This window comes from Varanus komodoensis, unplaced genomic scaffold (genome assembly GCF_004798865.1).
Source record: "Varanus komodoensis strain SLA01 unplaced genomic scaffold, ASM479886v1 scaffold117, whole genome shotgun sequence".
In the NCBI taxonomy this organism is placed as follows: domain Eukaryota; kingdom Metazoa; phylum Chordata; class Lepidosauria; order Squamata; family Varanidae; genus Varanus; species Varanus komodoensis.
Window position 1 is genome coordinate 583,390 of NW_025335336.1, and position 14,451 is coordinate 597,840.

General features: G+C 62.1%; 1 protein-coding gene across 3 annotated transcripts; it reads right to left on the reverse strand.

Moving 5' to 3' along the window:
• Positions 1-5,770: 5,770 nt before the first annotated feature.
• On the reverse strand, positions 5,771-14,374 carry PCIF1 (phosphorylated CTD interacting factor 1). 3 transcript variants are annotated; one of them, XM_044421307.1, is made up of 16 exons: positions 14,241-14,374; positions 12,792-12,922; positions 12,548-12,672; positions 12,291-12,431; positions 10,709-10,836; positions 10,377-10,531; positions 10,129-10,276; positions 9,951-10,034; positions 9,698-9,797; positions 9,377-9,539; positions 9,086-9,258; positions 8,884-8,970; positions 8,539-8,723; positions 8,067-8,160; positions 7,781-7,956; positions 5,771-6,717 (listed from the first exon to the last, which is right to left on the reverse strand). In XM_044421307.1, the coding sequence occupies exons 2-16, from the start codon at positions 12,913-12,915 to the stop codon at positions 6,480-6,482; spliced, it is 2,121 nt and encodes a 706-aa protein (XP_044277242.1). In that variant the 5' UTR covers positions 12,916-12,922; positions 14,241-14,374; the 3' UTR covers positions 5,771-6,479. The 3 variants fall into 3 exon arrangements, with proteins under 3 accessions (XP_044277242.1, XP_044277240.1, XP_044277241.1); XM_044421305.1 differs by having other exon boundaries at positions 12,792-12,927; positions 14,241-14,371; XM_044421306.1 differs by lacking the exon at positions 14,241-14,374 and adding an exon at positions 13,567-14,054 and having other exon boundaries at positions 12,792-12,927.
• Positions 14,375-14,451: the final 77 nt, after the last annotated feature.

Here is a 14,451-nt window from a genome sequence, read left to right on the forward strand (position 1 = left end):
GGCGCTGCCCCGAGAGGGGCCGCCCGGAGCGGCTCCGCGGCCGCGCGGCCTCGGCAAAGAAGCGGCCGGTCCTCCGTCGCTGGCGGCGAGCTCCGCGCGGCGTAAAGCGCGGCCCGGCGGGGATCCCGCGGACGCGGAGCGGCGGCGAAGGCGAACCCGCGCTCCCCGAAGGTCTCCGGGCGGGGAGCCGCCGCGTCCCCAGGTAATCGGTCCGTGGTCGTGCTGCTCTGGCGGCGAGCGAATGCTCCGGGTGCCTCGGCTGCAGGCGGCCGCGAGGGGTCTGCCAGCAACCCCTGTGCCACAGTCGGATCACTGCCTCACGAGGTCTGAACTGGGGGCCAGTCCCCCCCCTCCAATCAGGGTGCAGGCCTGGCGTCTTCTGGATCCTGATGGCGCCCTGCAGGCTCTGCGGGAGCTTCCAGCCGATGGGACTGGCACTCCCGTCGACGCCCCCCCGCCGGTCCGGTCTGTGGAATATGGGAACGACGTGGGCAGGCGACGCGATCGCCCCCCAGTGCCCCCGGTGGCTCGGCGTGCGGCTGCATTACAGGCGATGAAGGAGGCGACCAGAGCGCGGCCGAACACGCTTGCGGGCTCATCACTGAGCCTGTGCTGTGGCGCCGAGGGTGGCCAGGCAGGGAGTCCTCGCACGGCCGGCACATCCTCACCGCACTGTCCAGGGCTTGCTCCATTCCGGGCCTAAGACAGACCCACCGCACCATCGACTTTGCCCAGCACTTTAGAGATAAAGTCGCTCAGATTTGCCGCAAATCGGTACTCACAGTTGATGTGGTCCTGGAACGGGAGGCGTCCAGAGCGCCATCTGGTCCGCCCTTGTTGGAAAGGTTTGCCATGGGGTCCCGCAGGGCTCCATTTTATCCCCCATGCTCTTTAACACCTGCATGAAACCGCTGGGAGGTCACCTGCGGGTTTGGGCTGCGGAGCTGTCAGTGCGCTGACGACACCCAGCCCTGCCTCTCTTTTACATCTGATCCAGGTGAGGCAGTGGCCAGGGTGATGGGCTGGATGGGGGCCAACAAATTCAAGCTTAATCCAGGCAAGATGGAGGGCCTGTTGACAGGCAGTTCAGCCTTCTGGGTAAGGGATTTTAGCCCTGTTCTGGATGGGGCTGCACTCCCCCTAAAGGACGGGGTGCGCAGTTTGGGAGTGCTCCTCAACCCGGAGCTGTCCCTGGAGTCCCGGGGGGGGCAGTGGCGAGGAGGGCTTTCCTTCAGCTTGAGCTGATCCACCAACGGCGCCCTTACCCGGGTGGGCACTGCCTAGCAACGGGGACCCTCGCTCTGGTCACCTCCCAGCTGGACAACGGTGATGCGCTCTGCGTGGGCTGCCGTTGGGTGCTTCCCTTGGCCCAGCACAGAGCAGCCAGGCTGCTGGCGCCACCTGCACTTGCGGCTTGTGCTACACCTTCGTCAGGACGGTTGCAGTACGTCTTCTGGGGACAGACTGAGCCAAAGCAGGAGCTGAGCCCTTCGGCCTTCCCTTTGTCAGCTGCTGCTGCTGCTCCATCCATGGCGAGCAGCTGAACTCCCTTTGCCTTTGTCCGTCTGTCACTTGGGAGGTACTTGAAGGCGGCTTTTGGAGCTCCCCTGCCAGCCTCGGTTCAGCCTTCCCGGCTCATCTCTGCAGTTCCTTGCTATCTGCTTACATTCTTCCTTCGCAGGCTCGCCTTCCTTCCACCGCCTGCACACGCCCCTTTTCGCGTTCAGATCTCTTAGCTTCCGAGATCCTTCTCGCTCGCAGTACCGTGGAGACAAGCGTCCCTCGTCTAGTAACAACGTATTTGGCTTCCTTTCCCCAGGTGCAGGACATGGGTATTTGTCCCTGTTGAATTTTGCTCTGCGGTTTTCAGCCCGGCGCTCCAACCTGTCAAAGCCACCTGAATTCTTCTTGCCCTTTTCCAGGGTATTGGCCACTCCACCCAGTTTTGTGTCATCTGCGAATCTGAAAATCGCTCCATGCAGACACAACTGCAAATATGATATTGGTGAAGGCTCCCCTGTTTGTCTTTTATCTTCTGTAGCGAAGACTGATGAAAAGTACTATTTTTTTGTAATTTTCTTCTTCCTCTTCCATATATATATGTACATTAGTATCATCTAATGGTCCAGCCGCCTCTGGCTGGTTTCCTTTCCCAACCTGTGCTATACATTCCAGCTGAGCTTCAAGTACCGTGGTCTGGGTAAACGCCAAGCCGCCTGAAGCGGTGTAACTCTCTTCTGAGGATCGTGGCCTGGAAGGGGCCAAGGCGGCCACCAGCCCCAACCCCCTGCCAACACGGGACTCCAAGTGCAAGCATCAGCTGACCGGGTCAGCGCTTCCGTTGTTTTATTTGCTCTAAAGCCAGGAAGTGCTTCCCGGGGGCTTCCTGTCATTCAGTGCCTGCACTCAGGCACAGCTGAGAGGCGCTCCTGGCCCCCCCATGCAGCAGCCTTTCAAATACTGCCCTGTCTCCTTTCCGTCTTCTCAGGGCTAAGCTTGTCCAGTTCTTCCAGCCTTGCCAAACAGGCTCCGTTTGCAGCCCTCTGATCACCTGTTTGCCCTCCCCTGAACCTATTTGCTGAAGCCAGGGTAGCTTCGGCTCTGTGGCAGTAGAGACACAAATAACCCGTTGCCTCGTTTTTCAGCCATGGTGCCCAGAACTGGGCACAGTGCTCAAGCTGAAGCCTAACCGATGGGTAGAGGGGGATAGAAACATAGACACAGCACGAGCCGGAAGGGGCCTCCCGGGCCATCTAGTCTGACCCCCGGCTCCAGCCGGCTCCGCTCACAACATGCCCACCATGTGGACGTCCAGCCTGTCCTTGCACACCCGCACCGATGGGGCCTCAGCTGCCTCCCGTGGAAGCCCCTTCCACACCCTCGGGATGCATGTGATTTGGAAGTGGTGCGTCTATTAATGATGGAACCCAAAATAGCATGTGCCCCTTTTGCAGCTTCATCAGTGTTGGCTCATATTCAGTTATCTATAGTAATTCCAGGATCCTTCCTGCATATAGTATTGTTGAGCCAAATAGCCTGCGATACCTGTGCAAATCTTTTTTTTCTGCATGCAAAACCTGGCATTTAGCTTTATTAAGTTCCATTCTGTTTTCAGCCCAACACTCCAATTTACCAAGATCACATTGAATTTTGTCTTTTCTTGGCCCACCCAATTTGGCATCATCTGCAAATTCATCACATATTCCCTTCACCTCTTCATTAAAATTATTAATAAAATGGTGAAAAGCAGTGGGCCCAGGACTGAATCCTGCAGCACCCCACTTCTTATCTGTCCTGCCTGAGCAGGTGTGATTCTGCAGCCAAATGATGTTTGATCCAGCCCACATACAGCCAGTTTGCTAACCGGGACATCACGGAGCGGTGTGCCAACAGCCTTACTGAAGTCGGGGGGGTGTTCAGTCTCCAGCATTCCCAGTCCTCCAGGGAAGTTACCCAATCAAAAAACGGAATCAGATTATTCTGGCAAGATTTGTTCTTGATAAATCCATGTCGTCTTCTAGTAATCACTGCATTGTTTTCAAGGTGTGCGCAGACCGACTGCTTGGTAATCTGCTTCGGAATTTTCCGTGGTTTATGTTTGCCTGGCTGGTCTGCAGCTCCCAGGCTCACTGTTTGTCCCCCTTTCTTGAATACAGGGACATGTGCCCTTCTCCAGCCACCTGGCGCTTCCCGTCCTCCATGCCACCTCGAAGATGACAGACCGTGGCTCAGAGTGCTGCTGCTGGCGCGATTATGACTCCGAGATGCAGCTCATCAGGTCTCGGAGATCGGAACCCAAAGCAAGCAGCCTCCAAGTCCAGTCCCGTCATTCCCACGGATATTTCGCCTCTGCCAGGGAGGTCACATGCCCTCTGCTGGGAGAAGACCGCGCCAAGGTAGGGACGGAGTGCATCTCCTTCGCGATCCGTTGCCATTCGGCCGAGCCGGTTCCCGCCACCAGGTCCCACCTGCAGGCTGCCCCGCGGCTTTGGCGCACCTTCGCAGCGCTGGCTCCTTCGCCCGCGGCCTTCCCGATGCTGCCCCTGCCGCCCCCAGCCACCTGCCTGCACGCCTCCTCCACAGCCCCCCCGCCGCGCTCCCTGCGAGTCTTCTGTCGTTTCCAGGCTGTGATGCTCCCGTTGTCTTCCACCCCCGCCCCAATTTTTGTTGGAATTGTACTTATGCCTTTCGCATTTTCCTTTTTTAAAATCACCCTGCCTTTCCTGGGCTCCTTTTCTCATTCCAGGTGTTTGTCAGAGAACTTTTCTTACGTACGTGAAATCCAAAATGACCATTACACTCACCTGGATGTCTTGCTTTCACCTCCTCGCAAGATCACCTTGAGCGTTCTGGGGAGAGCGATGATGGCATGACCTTAGCCCCAGGTTGCTTCTAGGACCTGCGACTTCCCACAATGAGCTGGCCTAGGAGTCCAGCCGTTCGGCGCAGCCAGCGCCTGAATGCGCGGAGGGCCCCACCCGGCCTTCCCAAGGTGCAGTCCGCTTGCCGGGAGGCCCTCGCTATCACACTTCTCCGGACACTGCGGCCCCCGCCCGCTGGCCACATCCAGCATTTCCGCGGGAACACGTGGCTGTGGCGGCCCTCCGGGCCCGAGGCCACGCAGGCCGGCCACTGCATTTCAGCCGGCAGCCCTGGCCCACCTCTCCCGCTCCCGCCCCCGCCGGCGCCAGGTTTGCCTCCAGCCTTGGGGCTCGCTCAGCTGGACCCGCTGGTCCTCCCAGGATCAGGGCCGCGCCGCCGCTCTCCCGTCATGCCCGCAGGTCCCTCCCGCTGCCGCAGCTCCAGGCTCTAGAGCGCGTGGCTGGGAGTCCCGCTTCCGGGCCCCTCGCGGCCCCTGGCCGGAGGGGCGTGGGGACAGGTCTGAGCAGGGCCGTCGTGGCCGCTCTCATGGCAGCCGCTCTCCAAGAAGCCCGTCAGCCTCTGGCCTCGGATGCATCAGTGGGCACCGACCGTGCGCCTTCTACCAGTCACGCAGACTCCCAAGCGACGGCTCAGACATCCAAGTCCCGCGCTGGCATATCGGGTGTTCCCGGCAGTCCCAAGGGCCACCGGTTGCACCCAATCTGGCTGCGTAAAGGTATGCGTGGCTGCAAGCGCTCCCGTGGCCATAACGCGCGCCGGCCGTTCACTCGAGGGCCCCCTACCAGCGGGCCCGCACAATGCCCTTCCTTGTCTGGGATCGCCAGAGAGGCAGCACCAGCCTTTGCCAGACGGGACCCAAGCGGCCCGGGCTTCACTCCCCGCGTGGCTGTGAAACTCAGCGGGGAACGTCGGGCAGCCCCTCACTCAGCCTAACCAGAGGGCAGGTGATGGAGACAGCACACCCCACACCGGCGTGAGCCGCTTTCTGCCGGGGCCCTTCTGACCATGAGGTCCTCTGGCAGCACGAACCCTTTGGAGGAGGGCTGAATGTGGCCAGCCAGAGGGGCCGGGCAGAGGGCCGTAGGAGGGACCCCCACCCGCAGTCTCACTGGCCTCACGCGCCACCTCGGGGCCCCTGCGGCAGGTACCCTCGCCCGCACCGGTCCTGCAAATCGCACCGAGCGCAACGTGGCCGGGGAGCGACCGGGTTTCTGTGTGGAAGACGGAAGCCCCCTCATCAACCGGGACACGGGCGAGGCGATCGTGCCAGCACGGACGTGTGCCCGGCCCTGTCCTCCCAGCAGCCCCCCCGGCCAGCCACTTCGCGGGCTCCTCTGCGGCCAGCTGCCCCAGCCCCTCGCACACGAAATGCGCCACAGCCCAGAAGCACTGCAATGCTGGTTTTAATGTCTCTAAGAGCTAGGAAACAAAATCAAAAATAGACTTTCCTTTGCTCTTCTGATAAAAGTAATAAAATGGTTAGCACTGTTAAATTAAACCCTTAAAAAAAATCTCCAAGAAAGCCTGGAGCTTCAGATAGAAATCATGACGACTACAAAATGGCAGCCAAGACCTCTGCACGCGCACAGGAACGCCTTTGCTCCGCAGTTTACAGTGAACAGCATCAGTGAAAACACGCAACTGGGACACCTGGAAAGGAACCGGGGCAAGGCAGCAGAACCGCCCGTCGGGGAGCAGAGCTGCTGCGCTGACACGTATTTACACTATAGACACAGAACTGGGGCAGAGCGGCCCTGGGCGAGGGTGGCCGGCCGGCCGCCTCCTTCCCTTCAGGGCAGAAAGGCGGCCCAGTTCCGGCTGCCGTGCTGAGCCGCGGCTGCGCCCCCGGATCAGCAGGCCCAGTCTCTGGGGGGGGCCCTGGCTGTCCGCACCACCTGCCACGACTCCTGCGGCTCCTCCGGGGAGCTGCCACGTGACGGGGGCAGCAGGCGCCACTCGCCACGCATGCCCAAGGAAGAGGGCAGCTCGCCCAGCCAGCCAGCCAGCCAGCCAGCGGACATGGGGCGACCGTCCCCCCCCCTCCCCCCGGAGCACGTCTCTCCCCACGGCCGGGCAGCCCAGCCAGTTCGCCATCGCTAGTTAGGGGTCGTCTCCTGGCTGGCGCTCTGTTCCCGAACGGTCTCGCGCTCCTTGTCAGAAGCCGCGGAAGAGGAGGACGACGAGGCGGAGGAGGCGAGGGTCCGGCCCGAGTGCTTGCATGCCGCAATGAGCTCCTGGAGCCGCTCTGGCGTCGGCTCCCACTTGCTGAAGCCAGAGCTGTTCTGCAGGAAGAGCACGGCGGTGTTGTGCACGGCCTTGTAGTACATCTCCTCCCTGGAAGCGGAAAGAAAGGGGCTCACGGTGGGCCCCCGGGCCCTCTCGCTGCCCCGGCTCCAGGGCAGGGAAGCACCCGCGGCCGCCCCTGGCCGTGCCTGCCGGCATCGGCGGACACCCTTGCAAGCAAGCGCACCGGAGGAGGGCAGGTGAATGGGCGGCCCAGTAGGCGCGGAGAACGGGACGTCTGCCTGCCTCTCGTACGCTCGGGCTGCAGCAGCCCCCCTGCCCTGCCCTGCCCTGCCCTGCCAGGAGACGCTGCGAGGGCTCACGCCTGGCGCCCGCCACAGGTCGTGCCTGAGCTATGGGTCCCAGGCCGTCGAAGCAAGCTCAGCTCTGAGGCACACAGCCAGACGGAAACTGAATCCACCCCACTGAGATGCAGAGATGGACAACGGCCTTCAACAGCTCCAAAGGAAATCGGAGGCACGCGTGGGAAGTAAAGCTCTGAGTGGCTACTAGTCACAGCGAAAGTGACCCCCAGGGAAACAGGAGGGGTGCCCCCCGCCCCGGTTCTGGGACATAAGGGTGTTGCTGTGGCCACTGGGCATCCAGTCCGCTGACCTATGGCGCCCGCATGAATGGACACGCTCCAGAATGTCCTGCACGGACACAGGCAGGAGAGCCCATCGCACATGCGTGCGGTCTGCGGACTGCCCAGGGGCGCCTGGTTGGCCACCGTGGGGGCAGAGCGCTGAGCTGGGCAGTCCCCCGCAGGGCCTGTCATGCCACAGCCTGGCTGGCAGCGTGCTGGGCCAGAGACCGGCCCAGCGAGCCACGACGGCAGAGCAGGAGGGCCCACACGGGGGCTGGGAAGCCCGCAGGAGGGCATGAAGGTGCCCGTGGCGCCCCAAGGGCCGGGCGCCTTTGTGGATGAGGCACCCAGCCAGCCCGCCCTCTCCGCGGGTGCCCCGGACGACCTCCTCACGCTTGCGCGGGTCCGGAGTGCGGAAAGGCACGAGGGAACCTGCCGCTGCCGGCCCGGCCGCCAGGGGAGACGCGCCCCCCCCCCGAAGGCAGGGCCCCGGCGGGTTCCGCACGAAGGGGCCTCCCCTCGGCTTACTTTCTGCAGAGGTGCTGGGAGCCGCTGCGGTACTCGTGGTCGAAGGCGGGCAGGATGAGCTGCTGCCGCTTGAACCGGCTCTGCTCCATGCGCGTCAGGGCCGGCGTGGGGGGGTCCCGCCACTCCGGGATGAAGACGATGAAGGACAAGGGCTCCTTGGAGGCCTCCAGCAGGGTCTGGGGCAACAGGGAGGACACGCAAGCTCAGGCAGAGCGCAGGCTGGCGGGGGGAGGCCAAGGGGGCTGGGCTGCCTCATGGCAAGGCGCCACTGCCGGGGGCTGCTCACCTCGAAGTGGGACACCATGGCATCCATCAGCTCCTCACAGAACGGAGGGTTTGCCTCAAACGAGCCGCTGATGGGGAAGAAATCCAGGCAGGGGCTGAAGAGGAGGACAAGAGGAAGGAAGAGGTGGCCTTGACCAGCGGGAGCAGAGGGGGCGGCACCCCGCCCCGTCAGCGCACACCCCCCGCCGGCTCCTGGCAGAACAGGCGCTCAGCAGGCAAGGGCCTCGCCTCGCCTTCCGGGCAAGCGCAGCACTGCATCTTCGTGCTTTCTCCTCCTGTTTCAGCACGCTGGGACCTGAAGGGTCGTGCGATGGCAGAGGGGGCGGGGGGCCCTCGGTCCAAGCCACTCCATCCCTCTCGGGGGCGGTCCAGCGGCCGCACGAAGGCCTCCGGTGCGCAGAGCCCGCCGCTCGCCCACCCGCCCGCCCCGCAGTTCCCACGGCCGCTCCTGGGCCTGCACTGCTGGCACTCACCCCCTGGAGCCAAAGTAGCCGTCGGTGTCCAGGAAGGCCGAGCAGTACTGCTTGAAGTAGCAGTTCAGCGGGGAGGCGAAGCACTCAAAGCTCACGCCGAAGAGCTTGTGGAGGGCCTCGAAGACGTGCACGGGGAGCGCCCCCTGCAGCCCGGTCCCTTCGTACATCCCGACACCGAACATCATCTGGGCACAAGGCGGACCGGCGGCATGAGCGGCGAGGCCAGGCGGCCCGGGGTCCCCACAGAGCTACCCAGCATGCCTCCCTGCCCCGGCAGCCCCGCCTGGCCGCAGCGCCCGGCCCACAGCCCCACCGGCTGGGCCACGTCCCGCAGGCAGCCCTTACCTGGTACCTGCGGAGGAGGCACCAAACCCGGGGCAGGAAGCGCTCGAAGGCGGAGTCGTCGATGCAGCTGTACCGATAGAGCAGCCACTGCAAGAGGAAGTCACGGCGGGGCAGGAGTGGAGAAAGGCTCGGCGGGCCGGCCGCGGGTCCCCTGCCCCCCCAGGAGCCGCCCAGCGGAGAACGGTCGCGCCCCACCACATACCAGCTTGCTGAAGTAGTTGCGGCTGATTTTCACCATCTCGCCCTTGTAGCGCACGCACATCAGGTTGTTCTCCATGTGCATCTCCACGCTCGGCAGCGGGGGCGAAGGGACGGCCAGCCTCGCTGGGTAGCAGTAGATGAGCCGGTCCTGCACCTCGGGCGCCTCCAGCTCGGCTGCAGGTCAGGGAGCGAGTCAGGCCCGCCGGCCCAGGGCTGCCCAGGCGGGGGGAGCCCAAAGGCACCTCCACGCTGCCCAACCCTGCCCCCGCGGGACACCCCCCCCGGCACGCACCGGGAATACTGTGATCCTTGAGGATTTCCAGGTGCTTCTCTCGGATGCGCTTGGCGTACTCCAGTGAGATGTGGTAGATCTTGCTGCAGATGCCTTCCACCGAGTCCTTGGCCGCGGCCGAGACATGGGGCCCGCACTGCTTGCGCAGGTGCTCCAGGCGGTCCTGCACGGGAGAGGAGAGGCTCGGATGCGTGCGGACCACCCCAACGGGGCCACCCGGCCGGGTCCTGTGCGCCCCCAGCTGCACCGCCAGTGGAAACGAGGCAGGGCACGTGCCCAACCTGGGGCCGCCCCGCCCCGCCCCAGGGGAAGCCCGCTGACCATGTAGTCCTCCTTTGAGGCCGAGTGGTCGCGCCGCAGCCAGCTGAAGGTGTCCTCCACGTTCCACTTCACCACCTTCCTGCTGTCGGGAGAGGCGCTCCTGCACAAAGAGCAACGCGGCTGTGCCCAGCTCTGGTCCGCCCGCCCGCCCGCCCGCCCCTGGACAGCTCTCCTCCCGGGACGCCCTGCTCCGTCCCCTCCTCCTCAAGCACCCAGCCACTGCGGCCGCCCTTGCCCAGCAAGCCGGTCCTACCTGGATTCAATGAGTCTCTTTGCAGCCTCAGCGTATTTGAACAGCAGCCGCTTGGCCTCCTCACGGAATTTGATTCGGGACAATCTGCGGCCACAGACAGCAAGATGGGGGAGGGATGAAGCGAGCTGCCCAGAGCTGCCAGCAGCAGCCCCTCCTGCCCCCCCCCCACGGCCCATACCTGATGGGAATGTCATTCATGATTTCTCTGAACATGGAAGGGGACACGACTGGCTCACAGTTGCTTGGCAGTAAGGGATCCATCCCCTTGTCCACCACCTTCCGCTCCAGCATCCAGCGGTTGAAAGATTCTCGCGGAGGATCGATCCCTGTGGGGAAAGCACCGTGAGGACTCAGCCCCAGGCAGAGGCGGCGGCCTCGCGCTCCGGGGGAGGCCAGGACCCCCGGCAGCATGCGGGGCGGACGCACCCTCTCGCTGCTGGCAGAGCTCGCGGTAATGCTGGCGCAGCTTGAGCATCAGCTGAGATCGCAGGAGCTCCACCTCAGGGTGCGGGGCCAACACCTCCGAGGGCGCTCTCTGCTTGAGCACGGCATTCGTCTGGATGTCTAAGTCCCAGTACACCCTGCAGGGGAGAGAGAGGCCGAGAAGCTGCGAGGCTGAGCCAGCCGCAGGCCCGCTGCAGCCGGGCAGGGATCCTCACTCCAGCCCTTGGCCTGGAATGCATCTCCCCACCGAGCCCCTGGAGAGCACACGGACCGAGGCGAGGCTGTCCTCCCACCCCTCAAAAACCGAGACTCACTCCGTTGGCCGTAAGAGGGTAGCTTGCTTGTCCTCCGGAGACACACCCCACATCTTCAGCAGCGGAGTCCCCAGGGGGTTCGAAGTGTTCGGGACTGACTGAGCCGAGAGGTTTCCAGGGACATCGGCCTGAACGTGAGACAGGGCAGGCTGCCTTGGGCGAGGCGGCAGGGCCAGCGTCATGCACCCTGCCCGGGCTCTGGCCCACCTCCCAGCTGCTCCCTCCCCCGCCAAATCACGGGGCTCGGGGCAGAGGTGAAGGGGAGCCAAGCATCCGGAGAGCGCTTGCCTCCTGCAGCTGGGCCTGAGGGGAGCAGCAGAGGAAGTCGCTCCACCCGTGGCTCCAGGCCGGGGAGGGGGCAGGGGCGGATGGGCCAGAGATGCCCAGCACCCCGCAGGGCCCCAGCACCCCTGCACATAGCACGGGTGTCCACTCTCTTGGCTTCTCTGGGCCACATTGGAAGAAGAAAAATTGTCTTGGGCCACACGTTAAATACGCAAACACGAACAAAAGGGGATGAGCAAAAACATAGGTCTGTGCATAATTTTTGTGATACCTGCCACCACAGATAAGCATAAGTCCTCAAAAATCCTAATTATGTGGCACCCCGTTCAGAGAGTCTGCAAAATCGTCGAGCAGGTCCCAAGTTTGCAAGCGTAATATAGAAAATGAACATATCTAAGTAATTCAACCACTGATTTTTAAAATATTTACTATAAAAGTAAAAGAAAAGAGGACAGGATAAAACTAATGGAATCTTTGACATTGTATTTGAGAGACTAGCGCATCAGTATCTGGTTTGATGGAAGTAGTTGCAATTCTCAGTGAATTCTCAAGGTGCTCATCAGATATTTGGTTCTAATTTTAGTCTTTAAAATAGTTGCTCAAAAATGTGGGTGCTGCAAAAAAGCGAAGACGTGATAAGGCGTGATTGTGAAGCGAGGGGTATTTGTCTCTGGGAAGATGAGGCCTGTAAAAGCCCACGGTCAAATTTTTCTTTCAGCTGAATGTCAGGTTGCAGCTCCAAGGTTTCCATTTGAAAATTGGCAGGTAGCATATTTATGTTAACTGAAAATGGAGTCGCAAGTATACCAAAAGAGGGATTATTTTCCCAGAAATTTTGACATCTCTTTTAAAATTCTTGTATCAAATTGGAAAGAAAGGCTGCATATTTGTTGCTGTTCACAGAACCGTGTTCAGCCAGCGTGTCGAAAAGCGTAAGATTGTTTGCAACGGTAGGTCTGAGACATCGTAATGGCTGGGTTTCGCTTGTCGAGTCACCATGAGCACATGTCATGTCAGAAGTGGAAAGAACTGGAAACACACTGGAAAGCGCACACTGCTGTAAAACTGAAGCCACGCATGCATACCAATAGTGAGAGACAGAAACATTTTTTAACGTGACACTGCGACACAACATGGTTGTCTACAAAGTTCATGCTCAAGAACTGCGTGATCGAGTTACAAAAGAATTCATGAAAAACACGCTCTGCTCCCCGGTGGCCGCTCTCCAGCCCTCCCGGAAGCCAGCTAAGGGAAGGAAGCCCCATGTGGCCAGGAGCCTCGGGGGTCCGGAACCTACCTTGGGCTTCTTCACACTGTTGCCACTGGGCTGGACCTCTTCGGAAAGCCTCCGTTTCCGCATCTTGCCTTCCGGGGCGGTGGCTTCACTGACCGCCCCTTCGGCCGGCAGGGGGGTGGCGTTCAGACCGAGAGGGTCAGACTGGGGAGCCCAGAAAGAGACAAGCCGGGCTGTGAGTCCACGATGCCCCAGCCCCATCAAGACACAGCCAGCAGGACGCCCGCCCCCCGCGCCCCGAAAGCTGCCTGGCCACTCACAATGACATCGTGCTGCCCCAGGAGCGGCATCTCCCACAGCGACTGGTTGGTGAAGCGGTTGAAGTAGTAGGGGCGGCTCTCACGCTTGCTCCAGCACTTCTCCCAGCCGGCCTGCACCAACTCATCTGAAAGCGAAGGAGTCTGGGTCAGGAAGCTGAAGAAGGGGAAGACGGGGCTGCCTGCTCACGCATGGGCGGCCCCGGCCCCCGGCGCTGCCCAGCTTCTCCCCGTGGCCAGAAAGTACCCGGCAAGTCCTGCACCAGCCGAATGGGCTTGGGGGAGCTGGGCTGGTTCTGGTGGGAGGTGCCGGGGGAGTGGCTCATCAGCGCAGCTTCCTCCGCGGAGCTGCCGTGGTTTTCATTGGCCATGGCACACCTGCACTGGAAAGAGCACACGGGAATGGCATCAGACCCTGCTGCCGCACAGCCACGTCCCTGAGCCCCGGCCCAGGCCGACCCGACCGGGCGGACGAGGCGGCACCCAGCGCAAGGAGGGCAGCCGCGGCTCTTCAGGGAACACGCTCGCCCTGCATGCTATTGGCTGCGAACTGGCCCAGAAACCCGCCCCAGCGCAGCTCTGCTACCCAGCAGTGTCTCTGGCAACAGTCAGCCCTCGACTTTGAGCAGGAAGGATCCAAGAGAGTCGGCTTCTCCCTGAGCCGACCCCCGAAGGGAGCCCAGCTCCTCAGCGGCTGCACTCAGTTGAGCCACTCGAGGGCCACTCTGCTGCAGGGGCAATGGAAGGCCAGCATTGTCCAGCTCCCTGCCCACAGGCAAGCAGATGCCCCCTTCCCAAGCAGCCCCACCCCATCAGTTGCCCCTATTTTGCCATCACAGGAATGGCAGCGGAAAGGACATGGCGCGGGAAGCTCAGTCAACACACTGCAGCCGTTGTATGATCCTCGGTGCATGCGCCTGTCAGTCATGTCGCAGCAACACCCTTTGGGTTCGGTACGCCCTACTTTGATTAGCCTACCATATCTACTACCCCCAGAACCTAGACAGTTATAGTACAACTACCTTTTCAACCCCACAAGGATTAGCACTGGGGTCAGAGCTACATGGTGATGCACGTGATCCGCAGCACGGACTTCAACCCTTATGTAAGCTCGGGAAATGATGATGGAGAACAGCAAGCAGCTTGTCCTGCTGCCTCCTCCTGCTGGGGGATGCCTCCGTTTTTCAGAGAAATGAAGATGCACACTGGGTTCAGAAACCATGAGTGGGAATCAGAGCCCGAGCCACCATGCAGTCTGGGTCAGGCTTGGCATTACCAAGCTCACGGATTCTCTGGGATGCAAGATCTTTCCCGCCTCAGGGCGACGAAGGCCTTTGTGCCACAGCTACGCCTTCCAGCGGGTCAGAGAACTACTGCTTGGCAACGGTGCCGTGAACTCCCAGCCCTCCTGTAAAGCTGCAATTCGGCTCCCCAACAGGAGCTGGAGCAGCTGAAAGCGATTCAGCACGGCAGAGAAAGCTTGCGACCGATTCGAGAGGTGCTGAAGCACAGCTAATTCTCTGCCAGCACAAGGAGCAAGCGGGCGCTTCGAGCAGGGGACGTGCAGCCCGCAACGCATCTGGGGGGCACGAGGAGGGGCAGGCGCTTCTGCCCCGCTGGAACCGCCCGCGCTGGCCGCGCCGCGCCGCACCGGAGCGAGCATGGCAGCGGGCGCTTGGGAACGGGAGGTACCCACGGGGCGGGCGGCTCCGTGCCACGGGGGGGCGGGCGCTTCCTCGGGTGTCTTCGCGGGTGTTGCGCGGAGGGCGACCCGCTCGCCGGCGTCGGCACCAATCGAGCATCCAACGGCCGCGGGCTGCCTCGCGGCGGGCCCCGGGCAGCCGGGCTACTCACGGCTGGCGTCTGCCGCGCGGGCTCCTCCGGTCGGGCGGGCGGCCACGGGCCCG

Coding starts and splice junctions, on each gene's coding strand:
- PCIF1 (XM_044421307.1), bottom strand. CDS start 12,915: ATGGCCAATGAAAACCACGGCAGCTCCGCGGAGGAAGCTGCGCTGATG. Junction 10,532..10,708: donor ACCCTCTTACGGCCAACGGA/GTGAGTCTCGGT, acceptor TCTCCCCTGCAG/GGTGTACTGGGACTTAGACA. Junction 10,277..10,376: donor GCTCTGCCAGCAGCGAGAGG/GTGCGTCCGCCC, acceptor CTTTCCCCACAG/GGATCGATCCTCCGCGAGAA.